General features: G+C 43.4%; 1 protein-coding gene across 7 annotated transcripts in view; it reads right to left on the bottom strand.

The window, feature by feature from the left end:
• UNC13B (unc-13 homolog B) overlaps positions 1 to 23800 on the bottom strand; it is a 209075-nt gene that overhangs the window by 36024 nt on the left and 149251 nt on the right. For 4 of the 7 annotated variants that reach the window (XM_045882625.3, XM_045882623.3, XM_054509271.2 and 1 more), the window contains 4 exons: positions 6285 to 6331; positions 3365 to 3443; positions 1098 to 1172; positions 380 to 599 (listed from right to left, as the gene is read on the bottom strand). In XM_045882625.3, coding sequence (XP_045738581.2) covers positions 380 to 599; positions 1098 to 1172; positions 3365 to 3443; positions 6285 to 6331 — 421 coding nt within the window. Of the gene's footprint in view, positions 1 to 379; positions 600 to 1097; positions 1173 to 3364; positions 3444 to 6284; positions 6332 to 8778; positions 8802 to 18996; positions 22149 to 23800 lie in introns of those variants that run through there. The other 3 variants (XM_064579494.1, XM_045882621.3, XM_045882622.3) reach the window with 3 other exon arrangements.

Raw genomic sequence — 23800 nt, 5'->3', positions numbered from 1 at the left:
CGGCTCAGGTCATGATCCCAGGGTCCTGGGATCGAGTCCCGCATCGGGCTCCCTGCTCAGCGGGGAGCCTGCTTCTCCCTCTGCCTCTCTCTCTCTCTCTGTCTCTCATGAATAAATAAATAAAATAAAATCTTTAAAAAAAAAAAAAAGAAAGCTCAAAAATGTTTTCCTAAAGGTGCTTGAGTGAGTGCTATAAGACCTCTTATTTGGAAAGGCAATGCCCCTTGACTCAGGACCATACTTTCTCTGAAAGAGAAAGAGCTTCACAATCAGGAAACCAGAGGAATGACAGTCTAGCCATCCTAGCTCTTTGTTGCAAGGCTATTTTGGAGAGGCCCTGCTGCCCCTGCTCTACACCCCTCACCACAGGGGCACTCACGCTGCAGGCAGTCGGCGTTGAGCAGGTCCTGGCACTTCTCATGGCACTTGACTCCACACTCACTGCAGCGCATGCCCTGCCGGGCAATGCCCCAGAGCAGACCTTCACATTCATAGCAGTAGGTCGGGGTAGTGGCCGTCCAGACCTCAAAGTTGTGAGGTGTGGTGCACGAGATGGGGTAGATTAAGGCCTGCAGGGTTTTCTTATACACATGGGATTTCTGAAAGACACATACCCCATCACCCGCCAACAACTTTAGGTCTCTGCTGAGAGATACCAGAACTGAGATCCTTGCAGGGTAATCAAGACCCTGGTTTCTCCTCTGGCAATAAAGGAGATACTCTAGCCTGGCCCAGCCCATAGCCAAGACTGGAAGAAAGAAGCCCCCAATGTCACACACTCCTGGTCACCCAAGAGAGATCTGACTTGAATGCTACATCCAAACCTTTTCCCAGCATTCAAGCCTTCTAAGGAAACAGAGATACTAGCCCCACCATAAAACCCTGAGTTCATCAGTCACATACTCCAACGTGAGACTTGGTCTTACCTTTGTTCTGGCTCCTTGCCTCTTCCAGCGTGGAAAACTCAGACCCAAAGCTTTTTATCTATTTCATTAATGATGTGTGCCCAACACTCTTGAATTCTCAGTTAGTATGGCTATAAAGATGATAACCAGTTTTTAGGCCAGTGGACTCACAAAAGCCCATGGGTCACTTACCAGCTCTTCATCCTTGAGAGAGGTGCGTGTAGCCATTGCAGAAGAAATCCCTGCCTTCCGGGACTGGACCAATGACTGTGAGAGAAGACCTGCTGTCAGCCTTGGCTACTGCCAAGGGCTGGCAAAGTCCTAGGAAGGGAGTTTCAGTGACCAAAGTGACTTGACTACTTGACTTACTACCTTCTCTCTAATTTGACTGTCATTCACAGGGACTGCCCATGGGTTCTAGGTAATAAAAATGCCAAGTTAAGATCTAAAACACAAGATCCTCGGGACTATTCTAACAATGTTAGAATGGAACTTCTCTTAGGGCACCTATCATCCAAAGAGTTTCTCTTTCCTTCCCTCTTGGTAGGTTTCCTACCCCTCGTTTATAGGAAGGCAAAGGAAAATGACAAGTTTAGAATTACAGTAGGAAACAGGTCATTAAGAACAGAATAAACTATGTCAGAGTCATATTTAAGAACCATCACTGAGAATGATGCCATGCTATCCTTTATCCCTGGGTACCAACCCACACCCACACAATCCCAGGTGGTTATAGAGGCCAGCAGCCCAAATGAGCAGAACACTTGGCAAGTGAAAGGGGCAATGTAACCTCAGTCAATCAAGGCAGGGGATTAAATCTGAGAGCTGGGACTGCTCTGCTAGCCAAGCTGTCATGTAAAGGAACCTAATGTATCTGCCAAGCCCAGGCTTTAGGGACAACCCCTGGAGAGGCACATGGTTTCCCTAGGGCAATGGACACTGGGTAGACAGGAGGTATAGTATCAGCCTAAGCAGGAGAAAGAGTTGGGAGGGGCCCAGTTGGTTTGAGATGTGGATTCCTACGGAGGATGGAAAGGGGCTCTGGAGATACTCACCATAGCCTGTGCAGAGGACAGCAGAGAAAGGAACAACATGATGTTAAAGCCACCCCCAAGAGCATGAAAACACTTGCAGAGGCAACCGAAAGGTTCTTCCCTATAGTCTAATCAATGTAGGGAACAACATCCCAACCCCCTCTGCCTCTATCCACTAAAAATTATCTTCAACCCAGCTAGCTGTCTAGGGCCTAGAGCTTCTGCTCTAAGGAAGAGTTAAGCCAGGAAGTGAAATATAGGCAAGGTTAAAAGATGGAGGATGGGAGTAGGAAATGACTAAGACACTGCCATCCAACTAGTTAAGCAAAGAGCAGCTGGTATGCAAGAGAGAGGGGGTGGGTAGAGGTGGAGAAAAAGTAGGAAGAGAAGAAAAAGGAGATGGAAGATAATGAGAGAAAGTAATAAAGAAGAGATGACCTCAGAACTTATCCTCATCCAACCAGCTTTATGGTAAGAGGAGATATACATTAGAAAGGAGGAAAAAGAGAAAGGAGAAACACACAGGCAGTAGGAAAGAAAGGAAGGAAAGAAAAAAAAAAAGAGAGAGAAAACGGGAGAGGATAATTCCATTCAGCCAACTAAGGATAGAGAAACTGGTGGGGGAAAAAAGAGCAGGGAATGGAGGAGAAATGGGAAAAGGAGTGGATAGAAAAAACAAAATAGACTGGTGGGGGGTAGAAAACAGGAGCAGAAAACAGTAATAAGAAAAGGGGTTCAAGTTTTACTGAACTTCTAGCTTTAGAGCTCTAGGACTCTGGGAAAGCCTGGGCCCTACTCCACCCCCATCACCCACTAGGCTATGGAAAATTCCTTGAGTTGATCCTGCCGCAGGAGGCATGACCCAAGTTGGGACCTTCCAGTCATTCTGGAGGTCCTGAGATCAGCTTTAACTCCTAAACTTGTTTCAATTCAATTCCACAATTTTTTTTTATCATTACGTCTCAGTGCAAAACACTGAGTTAAGTACTAGGGACATAGAAATACTCCAGAAAAATCTATCCTAGGAGGAGACTGTCACTTTACATCCAAGGAGTAGCATCAGTCATGCTCATTATACACTAAACTCAATGATCTAGGTCAGGGCTAGAGGCAGTTTCCATTCCAGATCATCAAAGAAGGTTGTAGAGAGGAACAAGATACCTAGAAGACTACTTTGGAGCCCAGCTTTAAGGGCCCATGCTACAGTTCTAGGTAGGAGCTTTAGCTAATGAAGAACCTGGGGCTCTAATGAGGGAGTAAGATAGAACAAGTCCAACTAAGGTTACATCACTAAGTCTCAGTGAAGCTTTAGATGATACATCTTCAGACCAGAATCTGTCACTAAATGGACCACTACCAGTCCTAAGGGAGGCCCAATGGGAGATACCCCAAGCCTGCAGCCTAAGTCTGCAAAGAATCACTCACCAGATCACTGACAAGCGGCAGTGGCTTCTTTCTGCGTAGATCTGGCATGCTGTCAATGCCATAGAGCCCTCCAGCTGGCCTGAGGAGAGAAGAAAATATGTCAGGACCTCCAGTCCTGCCTTGTTACTGGCAGGTTCAGTGTTCTATTTTCCTTGCTCACCCTCTCCCCAGAGGAAGATGAACTGATTTCCACCATATGTCTCTGAGAGGGGTAAGGAAGACACAAAGTGAGAGAAATAAAGCCATGGAATGATGAGCAATGGAATCTGCTCTCAGAGTGCCCTTCTGAGGCTCCTTCTATAGTTTTAGCCAAAAATCAAGAGCTCTTTTATCCCATAACAACACTTCAAGGCACCTATTTGAAGGCCTCTGTACTCCATAATGCAAGGAGGGAATTGGTAGTTAAGAGGGCCTCTCCTTACACTCAGGCCAGAGACACTGCTCCCCTAAGATAAGTGTTTCCTATTCTATGCTAGAACAGAGCCCATGGGAATGGCTCTACAGAAGAGCTGCTGCCTAAGTAAGACTGCTAATGACATGTAGGAGATGACCTTCTCCATCCTGAGTAAAAGAGTCACCAGTTCTGTCCATCCAATCCTCCTTAAGAAAAAAGGTCTCCATGGAAAGAGGAGTCTGCATAACCAAATGGAGGCAGGAAAGGTGGGATAGAAGATTTCCAAAAGGCCACTTAGAGGGGAAAAAAGACATTCAGGAAGGAAACAACAGAAGGACTCTGAAAATCTGGCTGAGTCCTATGGATACATCAACATGGACCAGGAAAAAAAAATTACAGCTGGAGCAACTGGAGATTTCTAAAATTTTTATAATACCTTTTCTATGCTTATTAATTTTGTTGTTCTTTGCCATTTTTTCCATAACTACATGCAATAACAATAAAGAAAATGTCCTAGAACACCATGCTCACAATGAGATAACCTGGATTTTATCCCCAACTCTTCTACTAATTCACTACATGTCCTGTGCCAAAATTACTTCCTCTCTTTGGGTCTTGATGCCAATTCTATAAAAGGAATGAACTATAAAATTTCTCTGACCTTTTGGAAGCTGTTATTCTGAGCCTCAATAAAAAGAACTCATGTACTTGGCCTTAATGAAAACAAGGAGATGGGAAAGGTGGTAAGGTAGTTGGGTGGTACACCATGACTGGTCTAAAAAGAGATGTTGCAGAAGATTAAGTAGGTACTATCAGCCAGCCATATAGGCAAAAAATGGAGCCACAAACTAGATCAAGGCCAAGAGTTGCAACAGGCAACCTGATATGTTCATTTCTAATAAACTAGCTTCCTAAACACAGGAAATGAACTTTGCTTTCAATGAGACTACCAGACCTAGGGAAGTTTTAAACCTGTAACAGCTTCCAAGGACTAAGCTAAAGGAAAGACAACAGGGAGGCATTTAGAAAATCACTGCATGGCCCCATTTAAAAATAGCTTAAAAGGGGCGCCTGGTGGCTCAGTCGTTAAGCATCTGCCTTCGGCTCAGGTCATGATCTGAGGGTCCTGGGATGGAGCCCCGCATCGGGCTCCCTGCTCAGCGGGGAGCCTGCTTCTCCCTCTCCCATTCCTTTTTTTTTTTTTTTTTTAAAGATTTTATTTATTTATTTCAGAGAGAGAGAATGAGAGAGAGCACATGAGAGGGGGGAGGGGCAGAGGGAGAAGCAGGCTCCCTGCCGAGCAGGGAGCCCGATGCGGGACTCGATCCTGGGACTCCAGGATCATGACCTGAGCCGAAGGCAGTCGCTTAACCAACTGAGCCACCCAGGCGCCCTCCCTCTCCCATTCCCCCTGCTTGTGTTCCCTCTCTCGCTGTGTCTCTCTGTCAAATAAATAAATAAAATCTTTAAAAAAAATAGCTTAAAAAATTAAATATACAAATAACTTAGCTATGTTCCATTGTCATGTATGTATTTTACAACCATTAGAAGAAAAAAGCTAAAGTTCCAAAGAAGGTCTGTAGAAAAAGCAACTGGTACCACAAGTTTGTGGTTAATTCTAAAAACTATAATATGTACCACTTAAGGATTTTGCAACATAAATGAGCTTCAGACAACAGAAAAAAGGATAGTTCATTCAAATGACCAACTCTTGATTTAAAAAAGACAAATCACAAAGAAAAGGAGCATGTAAACATATAGTAGATAACTTTATGATCTGATCTTATTTCTTCCCTGGTCATGAGGGAGAGGAGGCATCCACTGGGAACTCTCATGTCAAAAGGCCTATATGGGACAAGGAGAGAAAGAAGATCCTGAGAAATAATGGGCAGTTTATGTGCCAGGGGAAGGAGGGGGAGGCACTTAAACTCTTTCCTCTCAAGAACAGTCAGTTATAGGCAGCAGTTGAGCAGCTTAAAATGACTCTCTGCTGCAGTCACATGGGTCTGAGACTCTCAAACAAGAAGCACAGACAGAACACACTGAGCTCATAAAGGATGCTACTTATGTCTTGACTAGAGTGGAATGGAGTAAGTAGGTGACTCACATCAGCTGAATTCAGGACAGAACCCAGAGAGTAATCTAATCAACTACACTATCAACAATGGAATAAAAAAGAACTGTGTTAAACACAGATATTTTTCTAGTTTCCTCTTTCTTCTATCTAAAGGGTATATCATTATTAAGATGCAATGAATCAGAAATTCTAGAGGCAAGGATAGGGAAGCCCCAAGTCTCCCTTCCCTGCTCCAGGGGAACCACTCTATAAAGCTCTCTCTTCTGTCTCTGAGCAATCAGTCTGCAGAGTTCTCTCCTCTCCCCAGAGAACCAACCAATCTGTATAGTAGAGCCTCTTCTTTCCCAGGATCCAATTTATGGAGCTTTTTCTACTGCTTCCCAGGGGAAAAGCTGGAAGTCACGTGAGAGACTATAAAATCCAAAGAAACCTTGTAGGGAATCACTTACCCTTCCGGGAGCCACTGGGGCAAAGAGGGGTGACCATCATCTGGAATCTTTAAAAAGAGATAGAAAAAAAGTTAGATCCTAGAAAAGATGGGAGATAGCCATCTTTCTTTGGTCAGGCAGTGAGCAGTAAAGTAGGAAGCTCAGGAAAGTGTAGGTTATATACAAAATGTGGTGACATAGACAGACTGATGTCTAAGCCAATGCCCTGATCAGCCAGAGCAACAAGCAGGTTGCTGAAATGAGAACTTCCTTGTCTCCCTTCTCTCCAGTGAATAGGAAGATATAAAGTCAAGCTCACTGAGATCTCAAGGCTAAGGTTTCACTGGGGAGTGTGAGAGGTGCCAGAACTTATATCCCCCTCACACAATCCACTGGTATACATAACAATAAGCCAAGGCTTACAAAAAAAAAAAAAAAAAAAAAAAAAAGGTCCACTTGGGGCTTCCAGGCCTCTTAAGAAAAAGGACAACTTCATATAGAGTCTTCTAGTTATATTCGTAAGTTCCCTTTGCTGTCACAGAGTGGTGACTTGGTCTTTCTGGATTCCCATCTCATCTTGTGATTTGACTTGGCTTAGGTTCCTTAAAATTCTAATTCATAGACACTCTACATTTGATAAGCTCTCTCTATATATAACAAGAGAACCCAGGGTAGATTAGATACTTAGATTATCTTCTGGTGGACTTTATGAGCTCTATAATGAGAAATTGAAAACTGAGATACCAAACAATTCAAGGAAGAAATAGTCTGAGAACAGTTTTTAAAGGTTTCTCCATAAACAAACGAATGAACAAACAAACCCACAGAAAAAAAAATCCTTTAAGCAGTGTACAGAACAAAGTTCCAAAGCTTCCAGGGCTCTCCAGAGAACCAATGGTAAATGCTGTTTAGGCTCAATAAACCTAGTGCTAGCAGGTCTGGGGCTTCCTGCCCCTTCCTTGTTCCCTTCCACCCCCCAAAACTTTCACGCCTCCTGATACCTGGGCTCCAGCTAATTATCCTGGAACAAACGAGCTCCAAAGCAGGGAAGGCAGAAGTAAGGTGTTTAACTTTGTACAGGGGGTGAAGTTTTGGGAGAGCCACAGAAGGGAGAAGTTATAGATAAAATTAGGCAAGACAAAGTAGAGAAAAGAGAGGTAGGGAGAGGTAGGACAGCCATGTATATAGGGTGATGTAAAAGTGGGTAAGAATTACCCTGGGTCAGCAGTAGGCTCAAGATGAACTTTGGACTTAAGACCCTTCTCACATTGTCTGTATTCTAAGCAAGCCTATCTGCCTATTGCCTACAGCCCTTCATGAACCCATTTCACCTTATCTGGCTCTTGTCCTGGTTCTGTGGGTGGGATAATACCGGCAAAACGACAGCCAAGCCCAAAAGGAAACCAGAAGTGGTTGATACACATCTCCTAAGGTTGCTTCTGAGGGGCAGCCCTATCCCTAAATCCCCAAATCCTACCACCTAGGACTTATCTTCCCTTTGAAAATAGTCACTCTACTGAGCAGATTTTTATTTCCTACCTAGAATTAGATGTTTGTCAGAAACCACAGACCTTAAGGAAACAAAGTCACAAAAGGTCTCTGGGAACCAGGGTTCAACAAGCTCAGATCATACACATTTAGAGGAGACAAAGGATCCGCTAAAGCCTGCAGACAAAGCATAGAGCATGCACACAGAGGTACTGAAGGAGGACTGAGAGTGAGAGGAGGTCTAGATAAAGTACCTACAGCAGGTACATTCATAGACACAACTTATGCCTGAGGGAAACACAAGGTGATCATGGATCCTGCACAAAGGGTGATGAAACGTGTGCACACCCATTTGAAGAAGGATTCACGGTTCACCAGGGCTGGAATCACAGGCAACAGCAAACCCTCACTGTCTTCAAGAACCAGTGCTTACAGGCACAAAGCATTAGTTATACTGTGCATTCACATGGCATGGGGGAACCACATCACAGGTCTACAGAAGCTTGTGCTCACAGAGAGACCAAGAAACCTGCTCAGAAGCACAAAGCACATTCACACTTAGGACCCCAGGCAAGAGGCACAAAATGCCCACAGCAACTCCTGCTCCCAAATACAAAGTATATGCATGCTGGGCTCAGCAAGGGTTTACAGCATATGCCAACCTGCAGTAACAAGCAAAAAATGGACAAACACTGTGCAAAGTAGAAGAGGAGGGCAATCAGTGTTCGGGGTAGTCAAACTGAGTACGAGTATAAGCACACACATGCTACAGTGAATGTGCACCATGCTGGCACACACATTCTCACACTGTGCTCCAGGGATGTCTGCATACAAGAATGGAGCATGCCCACAAACTGCTTTCAGGAAAAACAGACCATCTGCATGAGCCAAAGCTCAGAGGCACAGATCATACACATGTGTGCATGCGCGCACGCATACACACACATGCGCACACACGCACACCGTGCTCAGGAGAGAAGGGTTGAAAATAGACAACAAAAAAGGCCCAAAGGGCCAGAGGCACAACCTGAACAGCTCCTCGCTTTCCTTCTGCAAGAAGAGAAAGAGCAGAAAAAAAGGGCAGAAAGGTTAGTAGATTCAGTCCCATGGCACGGAACCCAAAGAAAATGCCAGCTAAATCTCAAGGAACAAAGAAGAAAGGAAGAGGTCCTCTGAACAACTGGGCAGTTCACAGAGCCTAGCTTCCAGAATCCTTACCTCCTGTATTGGCTGGCCCCTCCTTTTAGTTTAGACCATTCCCGGTTTGGCTACTCAAACTAAAGGACAAAGTCTAGCGGGGGATTTCAGTCACCCTTTTCCAAACTGGCCTGCATGCAGCGTCATGGAAACCAGGGCCACAAGCTTTGTTACCAAGGGCCACTCCAACAGGCTACCTGAACTAGCTAAGCACAAAGTGAGTTCCTTCCTCAGAAGTTATGTGTACTTACTCTGGATCTGAGATAAGTCCTCAAACCCCAAAGGCCTGGTAACTGGACCCTTTCCATTTTACAAGGCAGGCTTGGCAATGCATTTGCCCAGCAAACCCTGGCCTGTTTTCCCAAAGCCTAAGTTAAGTTAGGACAGGTTAAGGCCTGAAGTTAAGGCTAGGACCAGGATGCTCAAAGGCTATAGTTGGGGGCATCACTTGGCCACTGCCCCAACAGAAGTCACCATGATCTAGATGATAAAACCATGACAGCAGCCCCAAGCCTGATTATCTATTAAATCCAGAACAATACTCCAAAGGATATGGATGCTTCCAGAAGGACTTTAGCAAGCCACAGTAGAGGAAGATACAAGTCCAGAGATTACTACTTCTCCTATTCATCAGACTACATTGCTTACTAGGACACATACAGGTTTCCTTCTCTAAGGCAAGTCCATTCACCTGGGCCGATCAGCTCTCCTCCACTTTCTTTTCCCTCCCTTTTAAAGACCCACTGATATTACATAATAAGTAAAAGGGAGAATCAGAAACTAATTCATAAGTTTCCAATTTTTCAGTTATTTCTAATGGCCTAATGGGTCACCTGACTTGACAGAAGAGTGAACTCAAGAATATGAATCCTCCAAAACAGTGCACCTACAGGAATGTAGGTGAAATGCAAAAGACACTTGCTGGAATGGGGCCATATCTCTTCTACATCTACTCCCACCTCCCCTACTGTACTCTGTTCTCTTTGAAAAAGAAAATTAGGCAAGGAACACTTTAACGGACCTGTGATTCAAATTGGAAAGGTTTCTCTCTATCTCCACTATCTTAAAAATACACTATACATCATGTCAAAGTTAATTTGTGTCTTTCTATTCTTCCCAGAGTTCCCCATAATGCCTAAGAATCTGCTGACAAGGCTCTCCATATAATATATATAATTTTACCCTTGTAGCCTGAGGGCTTAGCACATTTCCTATCATTTGTATATAGTGAAAGGAATCTGAACTTTCAGGACTTAGAAAACAATAGCTTCTAAGAACATGTGTTTTGCCCATCACCAGAGAAAACATAGGTCTCTTAGCCAATAGTCCGTACCATTTTTCAGACTCCAAGGAACTGCTGTACTAGCTCTTCAGTTTGTCCCATCCACCGGACAAACATAACAAAACCTTTTTCTTGCTAAGAGTCAAACTTTTTGTGCTTCCTAACTTCCTAAAATGCCTTAACATTTTTCCACTCAGATTTAGTTTTAAGTGCAGTGTATCTATAGAACACCCACTCTGCCAAGAAAAAAAAATCTCTGACCCCCCAAAATGATTGCACTCTTCCAGAAAATACATTTTATAAGGAAGTGACATACTTCCTCATTATTAAAACAATCTTAACTTCATTGTCCTTGGGAGTCAAAAGACTTGAGGCACTCAACTTATTTGAGCCTGCATTTCCTTATCTGTAAAAAGCAGATAAGAACACTACCTCCCAGGGTTATAGTGAGGATTCATTTCTTCAACAAGTACTTATTGAGTACCTACTACACACCAGGCACTGTTTTCAGTGCTGGTGATGAAGCAAAGATAATGAAACAAACTGCCTGATCTTGAGAAGCTTCTATTCTAGAGGAGGAGCTGACGACTAATAATGACAAAGGCAATGATAGTAGCTAACACTATGTGAACATATTATGTATCTGACATTTTATTTGAATAAGCTCATTTATTTCTCCCAACCACTCTACTGGGTAAATACTATCATTATCTCCATTTTTTTGTTAATTAAACTAAAGATCATCAGAGAGGTTAAGAAAGTTGCCTGAAGTCACAGCAAGGGGCAAAGCCAAAATTCAAAACAGTAATTTGGTTCCAGGATCTGGAACTATATACACACCATATCACTCGTGATAGAGACTCTGCTTCAGAATTCAGGTAAGGGGGAGGAGGGAGATAATGCCCCCTGTGGTGATGTTACAGTTACTATTATATTTTTTTTTAAAGATTTTATTTATTTGAGAGAGAGGGAGAGCGAACATGAGTGGGAGGAGGGACAGAGGGAGAGGGAGAAGCGGACTCTCAGCTGAGCAGGGAGCCTGACACAGGGCTCAATCCCAGGACCCTGAGATCATGACCTGAGCCAAAGGCAGACTCTTAACTGAGCCACGCAGGTACCCCACTATTACAATTTTATAAAAGGTTATCAGGGAGGCCTCATCGATAATGTGACATTTAAGCAGAGACCTGAAGGAAATGAGCAAAGAAGTTATTCGGATTCTAGGAAAAAAGTATTCTAGTCGGAACACAGAGAAAGTGCAAAGCCTGAGGTGAGAGCGTGAACGGTGTGGAGGAACGCCACCCAGTTTGCATTGAGTACCAGTTCAAATAGGACTCTGCAGGCTCTACAGTCTCATAAGCACTTTGACTTTCATTCTGAGATAGAAAATCAACGGAAGCTTTTGAGCAGAGAAATAATATATCATCTGACTCATGTTTTGTAAGCATTACTCTGACTGCTGTGGGGATAACCGACTGTGGAAGAACAAGGGTAGAAGCAAGAGACCAGTTAGGCTACCAAAATCATCTGGGTAAGAGAAAACGGTGACTTAGACAAGGATGATAATGGTGGAGGTAGAGATACTGATAAGGTTTAGGTTACTTTTTTTTTTTTAAGATTTTATTTATTTATTTGACAGAGAGAGACAAAGCGAGAGAAGGAATACAAGCAGGGGGAGTGGGAGAGGGAGAAGGAGGCTTCCCGCTGAGCGGGGAGCACGATGCGGGGCTCAATCCCAGGACCCTGGGATCATGACCTGAGCCGAAGGCACACACTTAACGACTGAGCCACCCAGGCTCCCCGGTTTAGGTTACTTTTTAAAAAATATTAAAATTCGGGGCGCCTGGGTGACTCAGTCAGTTAAGCGGCTGCCTTCAGCTTGGGTCATTATTCCACGGTCCTGAGATCGAGCCCCGCATCGGGCTCCCTGCTCAGCGGGGAGTCTGCTTCTCTCTCTCCCTCTGCCTGCTTGTGCTCTGTCAAATAAATAAAATCTTTAAAAATATATTAAAATTCAATTTAGTTAACGTATACTGTATTATTAGTTTCAGAGGTAGAATTTAGTGATTCATCAGTTGCATGTAACACCCAGTGCTCATTACATCAAGTGCCCTCCTTAATGTCCATCACCGTTATCCCATCTCCCCACCAACCATCCCTCCAGCAATAAGTACTCTGTTTTATAGTACTCAATAAGTACTCTGTTTTATAGTCTCTTATGGTTTGCCTCCCTGTTTTCCTCTTATTTTTCCTTCCCTTTCCCTCCCATATGTTCATCTGTTTTGTTTCTTAAATTCCCCATGAGTGAAATCATATGGATTTTGTCTTTCTCGGACTTACTTTGCTTAGCATAATACCCTCTATTTCCATCCACCTCATTGTAAATGGCAAGATTTCATTCTTTTTGATGGCTGAGTAATATTCAGTATATCAATGTGTGTGTGTGTGTGTGTATTATCATTTGCTGATGGCCATCTGGGCTCTTTCCATATTTTGGTTATTGTGGACATTGCTGCCATAAACTTTGGAGTTTAGGTTACTTTTTAAAGGTAGAGCAAGCAGATTTACTAACTGACTGGATGTGGGCTATGAGAGAAAAGGAAAAGGAAAAGACAAGGACTCTATGGATTTGGGCCTGAGCAGCTGCAAGAATGGGGGTGTCATATACTGGTAAAGAAGACTATAGGAAAGGCAGGTTTGGTAGTGGCTTGTGGAAAAGGACCAGGAATTTGGTTTCAGATATGTCAAATCTGAGATGCCTATTTACGTCCAAATGAGAAAGTTAAGATGTAGAGTCTGGCATTCATGGAAGATGTCTGGGCCAGAGATATAAATGTGGGAATCCTTATGAAACTCATGATATTGAAATAGGTTACTTAGCCTGTGAGTATGAATAAAAAGAAGAAATCAGGATTGAATCTTGGGATGCTACAAGGTTGGGAAGAGGAGGGACAAGCAAAGATGGCTAAGAAGGGGACGCCTGGGTCGTCCAGTTGCTTAAGTGTCTGCCTTCGGCTGAGGTCATGATCCCAGGATCCTGGATCGAGTCCCACATCGGGCTCCTTGCTCAGGAGGGAGCTGCTTCTCCCTCTGCCTGCCGCTCCTCCTGCTTGTGTGCTCTCTCTTTCTCTCTCACAAATAAAATCTTTAAAAAACAAAAAAGAGGGCGCCTGGGTGGCTCAGATGGTTAAGCGCCTGCCTTCAGCTCAGGTCATGATCCCGGGGTCCTGGGATCGAGTCCCGCATCGGGCTCCCTGCTGGGCGGGGAGCCTGCTTCTCCCTCTGCCTCTCTCTCTCTCTCTGACTCTCATGAATAAAAAAAAAAAGATTTTAAAAAACAAAAAAGATGGCTAAGAAGGAACGGTCAATAGTACTGGGGTAGAACCAATACAGAGAGGTGGTCTAGAAGCCAAGTGAAGAAAGTGTTTCAAAAATCAGGAACTGAGGCATAAGGAAAGACTACAAGAGTCTTTTTCAACAAATGGTGGTGGAATATCCAAATGCATATGAATGAAATCAGAGCCCTATCCCACACCATATAAAAAATTTAACTCAATATGGATCATAGAACTAAAAGAGCTAAAACTAAAAAACATTTAGGAAAAAACATAGGAGTAAATTTTTGTTAACTTGGGTTCAACAATGCTTTCTTAACTATGAAACCAAAAAACACAATCCACACAAGAAAAATAGATAAATTGAATTTCATCAAAATCTAAAACTTTTGCACTCGATTTCATACCCATTATAATGGCTATTACAAAAAAAAAGGGGGGGGGGAGAGAGAGAAGTAACAACTGTTGGCAAGAATGTAGAGAAATTAGAACCTATGTGCACTGTTGGTAGGAATGCAAAATGGTGCAGCCCCTATAGAAAACAATATGGCAATTCTACTTCTGGTTATATACCCAAAGAAAATGAAAGCAAGGAGTCAAAAGAGATATTTATATACCCATGTTCATACCAGCATTATTCACAATAGCCAAAAGGTGGAAGAAACCCAAGTATCCACCTACAAATGAGTGGATAAACAAAATGTGGTATATAGGGGCACCTGGGTGGCTCAGTCGGATGAGCGTCTGCCTTCAGCTCAGGTCATGTTCCCAGGGTCCTGGGATCGAGCCCCACATCTGGCTCCCTGCACCGCGGGAGGCCTGCTTCTCCCTCTCCCACTCCCCCTGCTTGTGTTCCTTCTCTCGCTGTGTCTCTCTCTGTCAAATAAATAAATTTCTTTTTTTTAAAAAGGTGGTGTATATATACATACAATGGAATACCATTCAGCCTTAAAAGGAAATCCTGACACATGCTACAACATGGATGAACCTTGAGAACATTACAAACATTACGCCAAGTAAAATAGGCCAGTCACAAAATGACAAATATTGTGTAATTCCACTTATATAAGGTACCTACAGCAGTCAATTGAAAGAGGCAGAAAGTAGAATGTGGTTGCCAGTGGCTGGGGGGAGGGGAGAATGAGGAGTTAGTCTAATGGGTAGAGAGTTTCAGTTGTGGAAGACGAATAAGTTCTGGATGATGGTGATGGTTGCACAACAATGTGAACAAACTTAAAATGGTTAAAAGGATAAATTTTATATTATGTATATTTTACCACAATAAAAAATTTTTAATAAAACACTTATACTTCAAAAAAAAAAAAACACCATCAAGAAAGTGAAATGACAACACACAGATTGGGAGGCATTATTTACAAATCAAACAAAATATGTGATAAGAGGCACATGTCCAGAATATATAAAGAACTCTTACAACTCAACAAAAACACAACTCAACATGAATAGACATCTCTTCAAAGAAAATATAAAAATGGCCAATACGCACATGAAAAGATGCTTAACATCATTAGCCACTAGGGAAATGCAAATCAAACCATAATAAGATACCACTCACACCCACTGGGATGGGTATAATAAAAAACACAGACATTAATTTAGAGTTAGCAAGAATGTGGAGAAATTAGAACTTTCATGCCTTGATGGTTGGAATGTAAGATGGTGCAACCACATTGGGGAACAGTATGGCAATTCCTCAAAAATGTTAAACTTAAGAGTTACCATATGACCCAGCAATTCCACGTCTAATATATACCCAAGAGAACTGTAAACATATGTCTGGACAAAAACTTGTACACAAATGTTCATAGCAACATTATTCGTAATAGCCAAAATGTAGTAAACAACAACAAACCAAATGCCCATCAAATACTGAACAGATAAAACAAAATATGGCATATCCATATCCCACCACAAAAAGAAATGAAGTACTGATACATGTTACAACATGGTTGAATCTTAAAAACATGCTAAGTGGAAGAAGCCAGTCACAAAAGACCACATATTATATGAGTCCACTTATATGCAATGTCCAGAACAGGCAAATCCACAGAAACAGCAAGTAGATTAGTGGCTGCTAGAGGCTGGAAGCAAAGATTGGATAGTGACAACTAATAGGTAAGGGGTTTCTTTTTGGGGTGATAGAAATGTTCTGGAGTTGATGGTTGCATAATTCCAAGAATCTACTAAAAAACACTCAATTGTACACTTTTTAAGGGATTTTAAAGGTGAACTTTGTGGTATATAAATTATAACTCAATAAAGCTGTTATAATAAAAAGAAGGACGTAATCAATTATGTCAAGTTGCTGACTAAGAGGAGGACTAAAAATGGAACAGGAGTTTGACAATACAGTGGTCATCCAATGTTCTTGACAAAAGCTATTTTGGTAGAGTGGTAGAAATAAAAGAATTGAATTTTTATATAATGCATGTAACAGTACTTAAAACAGTGCTATGTACACCCCAAAAGAGAAGAAAAAGGATGAAAAATAAGAATTCAAATTAATGGTAAGCTACTAGTAAGCTTAGTCCCTAAGGCCCCAAGCAGAGCAATGAAGAAAGCGGATTTCTTAAATGTTTCATTATGGTAGTAGCCATTGTTACTAATACCGAATCAGTTTATCAGCTTGGGGTGCTGCTGTTGTGGGTGAAGCTATCCCTATGTGCTTACCTTGCTCTATTCTTCCTACCCTATGGAATGCTGCTGGAGTCAGGCCTCGACCCACCACCCCTCCACCACTCCCTCTGCAGCCCACAGACCAGACCTGATCTTGACTAGGACCCAGAACTTTGGCTTCCTTTCTTATTGGTGCTTCAGAAAACCTTTGTCTCATTATCACTGCTGCTGCCACCACTGCTTACCTCAGGTACCACAAGTTCCTGCATTGCCCACCAGGCTATCAGCTCAGAAGGGGAATTTTGCAAGCTGAAGAGCCAGCCCAAGTGTGCTGGGTACTCAACCTAACATCAACTGCCACCAAGGCTTAAGGAGTTAGTAAGAAAGTACTGCTTTATTTGTTGTTTCTGTTGTTGCTGTAATGTAATAATTTCTAAATGCCCAGGGAGAAGGAAAAAGGGCTGTAAAGTTAAGAGGAGAAAGAAATCTCTTACAGCTGAGGAATTATAGAAAGTTTCCTGGAAGAGGTGATGTTTTGGCTGTATACTGAAGAATTAAGTAAATTCTGCTAGGCTGATTTGATGAACACAGCACCTTAGGCTAAAAGAAAGCATGTATATGTGAATATGATGAGAACAGACAGTACAAGGTGAATTTGTGACAGCAAAGTTTCCTTTTGGGTGGAGCATAGTGGGACAACTAGAGATAAGCCTGCAAATGTAAACTAGAGACCAACTGTAGCGATCCTGAATGTCAAGTGAAGGAATTTAGACTTTTCTCATAAGCTATAAGGAGTAGCTCTAGGGATATTTGAAAGGAACATGATGATTTTAGTTTTGTATTTTTAAACTTAATTTTATAACTTGGTATTATATTTATTATTCAAATTCTAAAAAGTATAAAAAAGGTTTACGGTGAAAAAAATCTACTTTTCATCTCCTTAGTTTTTCACCCAATACCTTTCCCCATGGGCAATCAGGTTATCAGTCTCTTATGTATCTTTGTTAGATATTCTATACAAACAGATACAAACACTATGGGTTTGTGTATTCTTTCCCACTCTTTTTTATACAAATGTAGACATACATACTGTTCTACACCTTGCTTTTTCATATTGCAATATACCTTGATATCTCTCCATTTTAGTAAAGAGCTACCTCATTCTTTTTATAGCTATATAATACTGTATAACATTGTTAGGATCTGCCAGTAGGTTATTTAACCAGTCCTTTTTTTTTTTTTAAGATTTATTTATTTGAGAGAGAGTGTGTGTGTGCGTCCACGCCTGGGTGGGAGAAAGGACAGAGGGAGAGAATCTTCAAGCAGACTTCCCCTCTGAGGGCAGAGTCAGAGACAAAGGACTCCATCCCACGACCGATGAGATCATGACCTGAGCCAAAGCGAAGAGTGAAGCTCAATAAACTGAGCCAACCAGGCGCCCCTAACCAGTCTTTAACATTTAGGTTGTTTTCACTCTTTGCTACTAAAAACAATGCTTCAAAAATAGAACATATGTGAAAATGTTTCTTTCCACATGTGAAAATAAAACTACAGCATATATTCCTGGAAATGATTTTAGGGTTCAAAGGGTATACAGAATTCTGATACATTTTGCCAGTTGTCTTCCTTAGAGGTTATACCAATTTACACTCCCATCCCACCAGCAATGCAGGAGTGCCTGTTCCCTCACACCCCTATCAACACAATATGTTTCATAATTTTAATTCTCCCTTAGAAACATTAATCAGGTTATATGCATAGGAGGACAACCCCTTTTACATTTAAAACTGGATGAATACAGCATATGCTCTTTGGATATATTTAATTTTGATTGGGAGAAGTAATTTTAAAACTACATATCTCCATGCTGCCTAGAAAAAAAGTACTCTCATTTCTTGAGTCAAAACCATTCCATTCTCCAGTTTAGGTGAGGAGCCTTTAGCCAGAGATGGAAGAAAAGGAATATGACCTGTGAAAGGCAGTTGGGCTCTTGGGTAGGGCAAGCACTGGACAGCTTCAAGTTGAAAATAAGGTTCTGTGTTAAGTCCAGTACTGGGAAGAAGAAAGGTCAGGATAAGAGAAATTCCCACAATGGCCCATCGGCTGCTGGGGAAATGGCAATCTTATCTCAGCATGAAACCCATGAAGAATAATTTTAAAATGCAGTGTTTGCATTAGCCCCTCCAGTGCCTGTGAGCAATATGCCCATTCCTGCCTCCTACACCACACCTACTTTACAGTGGCATATCCTAAAAGTCCTGCAGCTGTAAACTACTTCTACCCACATGTTCTTCCCTCTTTGGAAAGGTAGTTTCTTTTCTTTTCTTTTTTTTTTTTTTTTAAGATTTTCTTTATTTAACAGAGAGAGACACAGCAAGAGAGGGAACACAAGCAGGGGGAGTGGGAGAGGGAGAAGCAGGCTTCCCGCTGAGCAGGGAGCCCGATGCAGGGCTCAATCCCAGGACCCTGAGATCATGACCTGAGCCGAGGGCAGATGCTTAACAACTGAGCCACCCAGGTGCCCTGGAAAGGTAGTTTCTAAAGCCACCCTCAACCCCCCAATAGACTGGAAGCTTCCTAGAGGCAGGAACTCCTTTCCTGTGCTTTAGAACCCTCTTGCACTCCAGTTCCCACAGGATTAGCTTAAAATCTGTATTCAAGTAATTTAGACTGATTTAAGCTGTGGACCTCCCCCATCACCTTGTGAAACTCACCACCAAGCTGGGTCTCACGCTAGCCTGATGGAGGCCATACCCAGCAAGCTGTGACCCCATTAAATATAGATTTAGAATACCTGAGTGTATGTCTTCTACCGAGACATGGTTTGCCTTCTGTACTAGCTCATGCAAAAGTTTTTTCTGCCTCAGTCTTTTCTCTCTCAGAACATTTTTAAAATTGTTGATGCACTTGTTGAGGTAGATGGTCTCTGCACACACTTGCTCTAGGTTTAGTCTGCCCTGCTTGAGAGATTCGGGCCTGGAACATGTTTCACCTCCCAGAAACGGAGCCAGAGCAAAACCTGGCAATGAATATGCAATAGGCGAAGAGTTAGAAGCAAGAGAGAAGTTGCTGGGATCCTGAAAGGTTTGGTCTCTCTGTGTAGAGATGTCCACTCCACCAGAGACCACACTGAGCAAGCTCTCACTCTCCTGACTCCCAGGGCTCTCCACAGAGAAATCTTGGGCACCCTCTGAACTCAATGCCCCAAGAAGTCTATCACTGTTCTCTGACTGAGAACCACTCTCATTGCTTTCCAGGTCCTCAGGACTGATGGACCCACTATTCTCCAGCTTCTGAAACACGCCCTGCAGAGCTGAACGAAAGTGGTCAATTGCTCGGCCCAGTCTGCTTTTGTAAAACTTAATTTCTACATCTTCATCCTCCTGCAAGCCAACCAGACCACAAGATGACTTTTCAAAGACATTTTTAAGGACCCGAGAAGCATGTTCCTCCTCTTCATTCAAGTCAATATGAACCATGTCACTGAAGGTCTCAGGCCCTACGATAATTTCTTCCATCATGTGGTCATGGCTCAGAGTTGCAAACCTTTTGGACTTGTCTGTCAAAAGGTCCTCTAGTTGCTTTGAGCTCAGAATACCAAGCCCAGCTTCACAGGCCAGGAGGTTGTCTTCTGTCTTCAGTAACCCAGACAGTGACAGGCAGCTGCCCGCCTCACTTTTATTGCCGCAGTTATTTGCTCTTTTTGTTTCAAATCCTTGGCTGGACTGTTTGAAAACCTGGGATTTCCCAGAGCCCTCCTCTTCTGGGATTAACACTGGGGAAGGTTCCTCAAATTGATGAAAGGTGGACAGAGAAGCTTCTCTCCCTGTCAGCTCACCACAACTGCCACTGATAACTTGGGAGGCTCCTGATGTTCCTTTTACTTCATTTCCTGGCTTAGATATATCACTTGGCTTTGTGAAATTATTCTTGGGTGGAAAGCAAAGGCCTTGCTGCTTAGGAGTTTGAGGTTCTTTGTGTTGATTCTGAGCCCTCATTTGACATGCTCCTGGGTCCCCTGTTTCCATCTGAAAAAGTGGTTCATGCTGGTTTAAAGAATTTGCATTATGATCCTGAAGTTGCAAAAACGATAGAGACTCCTTCTGGGGATTCTTATAGCACTGTGGCCAGCTTGGTTCTTCTTTGGTGGCAATCCGGACCCCTACGCTCTGCAAAAGGATGGATTTCTGCAAGATGAAGTCCCTATGCTCTAGACGGGCAAGTTTCACAACAGTAGGCCTGGGGGCTGGGGCTTTGCCTGCCCTGTAAGCCTCTTTGATGTACCTGTTGCACTGCATGCCATTAACACAGAGGTGCATGGCCAGGAAGCTGTGTACCAGCTCCACGGTATTTTCCCCATCTTGCTCAGGAAGTCCATACAGATACAGAATGGCGTCCTCACCGGGGCTGTCCACATGGGGTTCCTGGGCCATTTCCCCCCCACACACCTTGGCCAGTGAGCTGCTGCCCACCTGCAAGCCTTCTATTTCACTCAGAACTGAGTCTACACAGCTAGACACTTCATCCACTGAACCCCGGACTTGGCTCAAGTGCTGCTGCAGCTCAGCAATTTCAGTTTGGAGACGGCTGATGCCTTGTAGCTCTCTGATTATATAGTCTACTACATCCCCCAAAGGCTCTCGCTGTTCACAGCTGCAGCCTTGGTGATAGCCTCTAGACAAAAGGGACTTGGCTTGATTCCTTTCTGAGGGCTCTTGACAGCTTGTGCTAATGCTGACAGAGGAGAGGTCCTGAGAGCCAGATCCCGAAGCACAGACAGTAGAGCCCAGAGGAAACTGGCTGCCGGCCTGCTGCTCAAAGCTGCAATGCTGGGCCAGGCCCCCATCTCTATCCCCACCAATGGCTGAGGCTGTTGACCCACAGTGAGGGAGCAGGGAGCTATCCTCTGGTAAGGATTCAATAGGGCCTGAGGACTTGCCCTTGATGCCACACACAGTCTCTGACTTAGCCTTATCTGGGGAAAGCCTGGAGGAGGGTCCCAAGGTGACCATGATTTCTTCCTCTGACTCTTGCAACAATCGTTTCATTTTCTCCCTCAGGGTCTGAGGTATTTTCTTGCTTCTTCCTCTTATTTCTGGTCAGGGTGCTTAACAGAGACTGTCTTAGAAGATATACTGCCCTGCTCTTTTCAGTCTTTTTCTAGCAATTATGGCTGGGTGATGCCTTGGGATTAGCCCACAGTACTGCCTGGAATGATCCCATGTGTAGTCTCCAAACCTGGTACATGCCCCTGGATCTTGGCTTGACTCTTATCCTGCAGCTAGTAAAAAAGGGAAATAGGGCACTCAGGTCAAAAAGCAGCAGGATAGTTTTAAATCTGCATCAAACTGTCAAGCAGGAATAATAATGTTACCTTCTAAGACTGCAGAAGTCAACCCTGACCTGTCTCCCACTGCTGGCCTTCAAAGCTGTAGGCAGTCACTTCTCTTTCCTTGGCCTCCCATCAGGGTATTGATGTATCAAGTCCTTGTGTTCTGGGCAAGTACCCAAAGGCATCAAGATTAAGACAAACTCCTGGGAAGTAGGTGGGTAAGGTCAATGAGTGACTGAACCTTTACAAAATTCAACACTAGGGTCTGATTCAGGAATGAACAAATAGATGCCTAACTACCAAAGCTCAAATTACATACACAGTGAAAGACAGCAACAAGGCATGGAATGTTTGTTTTCCCAGTCAGATGTTCTGCTGAAAACTCAGCAACTCCAAGGTTGGTTCCTGCCTGTGTTTATAGTGACAGCAACCCTTCACTTGGAGAAAAGACCATGGCAACTATTTAAAACTTGGAGGGAAAAAAAAAAAATGTTTTCTAAAAATTCTAGAATAAGGTGGCATGGCATAAGCAAAAATCACTGTCCAGACTCAGGTGCATTAAGCATGTTTGGATCTAGGGGGGCATGTGGCCAAAGACACACATATGGTGGGCTCACAGCTGGGGATGAAGGAAGCTCAGGAACAGCCTGGAGTCCTGAACTCCATTTAATAGTCCCCAGGCGCTTGGTGCAGCCTAATCAACACACAGGTTTGGCTTTCCTCCTCCATGGTGCATCTGGTCTAATACCTCCCTTCAGAGCACCAGGTAAGTGATTTTTCAGCACTCCTGGAGTAACAGAGGATTGCTCTAGCCCTCCAACGGCTTGGAGAGAACAATGCATGGGACAGGTGGGGAACTGGTTATATCACAGAGGGCTCTAGGGTACTTTGCTATTCTCCAAAAAGGTGAAGCTAGCCTCCCACTAGTCCTGCCCCTATACCCTAAACTACCAGTGACTACTACAGAGGTAAAGATGACTATTACCTTATAAGGAGTGGGTATCCATTCCTTTTTTACTGGGAACATGCAGAGGGTAGGGAAGGAGCAGAGTAGAAAGTACAAAGGGAAAAGCTAAGAGCCCCGGAATGCCTGGGACTGCTAATACTTTCTGGCTTTGCTGGGTTACCCTGGGAGGGGTAAAATTGGTTGGTGGGAAACATGCAATCCTTCATGTTCTTCAATCAGAGATGATTTCCCCATTTTCTAGATTTGATCTAGATTTCCAAATCTAAACTCCTGCCTCCTTTTCTTTTCCCAGTAACTCAAGTTAACCCTAAAAGGGGAAAACGGCCTGTGAAGAGCATAGGCTGACAGCTCCCACAGCAACTCATTTTCAGGAAGGGCTACCATCTATAGTTTATGGGCTTAAAAATTAAAAGCACTCTGCTTTCCCTGACTAGAAAGAATCAGAAGCATGAGTCAGAAGACGTGGGACAAAGATTAAGCTGACCCGTTTTACTGGAAATAACAAGGCCAAGAACCAAGAGACTAGAGACCAAGAAACGAGATTAATTCCCATTTCACGTCTTCCCTCCTTCTCTGTAGTTCATCTAAAAACTCTACCTCATTTAAGAACTCCTCACCTAAAAATGCTATCCATTCTGTGAGGCACTGCCAAGGTCCAATTACTGCTTTTTAAGCATTTTTGCTTTACTCCTATGTCTCAAGGGGCCAGGATCAGCCATACTCCTAATCCGGCCAACTCAGTATAATCTGTGTCAGAGAGGGAGACAGAGAGAGAAGACATACTCTATGTGCACAACCAGAACTGCTGGGTCTTGGGCTAGTGCCTAGCTGCCTAGACAACAAAGCCCCCAATTCTAGGACTGACTGGTCAAATTATTCCTTCTCTCCTTCCACAAGTGCACCTGTACTTCCAAAACCACCCCTCTCTTCTCCCCCCACCCCGCCCCGTCCCTGCCCCAACTGTGCAAGGTCTAGGTTCACCTGATTTGGTCTTGGCACCCGGTATTAGGTTTGAACAAGGTCCCTGGTCTGGGTAATCAGCCTTTCAAGTTTGTCTCAAAGAGAAAGACTGCTTACTAAACGAAGATGGAAGGTCTGCATATGACCACATGAAGCCATGAGCAAGTGCTACTAGACTAAGAATCAAAAGACTTAAGTTGTTTTTTGTTTCATCAGTAACCTTGGATTAAACACTTGACTTCTCTGTTCCTTAGTTTCCTCATCTATAAAGTGGGAAAGATAGTCACAGGAATGTTGCCAAGCATGCAACCACCTATAAAAGGGTATGATTTGAGTAAA

This window comes from Mirounga angustirostris, unplaced genomic scaffold, assembly GCF_029215605.1.
Source record: "Mirounga angustirostris isolate CCGP_5_RB_7025 unplaced genomic scaffold, mMirAng1.0.hap1 SCAF_15, whole genome shotgun sequence".
NCBI lineage: Eukaryota > Metazoa > Chordata > Mammalia > Carnivora > Phocidae > Mirounga > Mirounga angustirostris.
The sequence above is the reverse complement of the archived record's forward strand: the minus strand, read 5'-3'. Positions and strand labels throughout refer to the sequence as shown.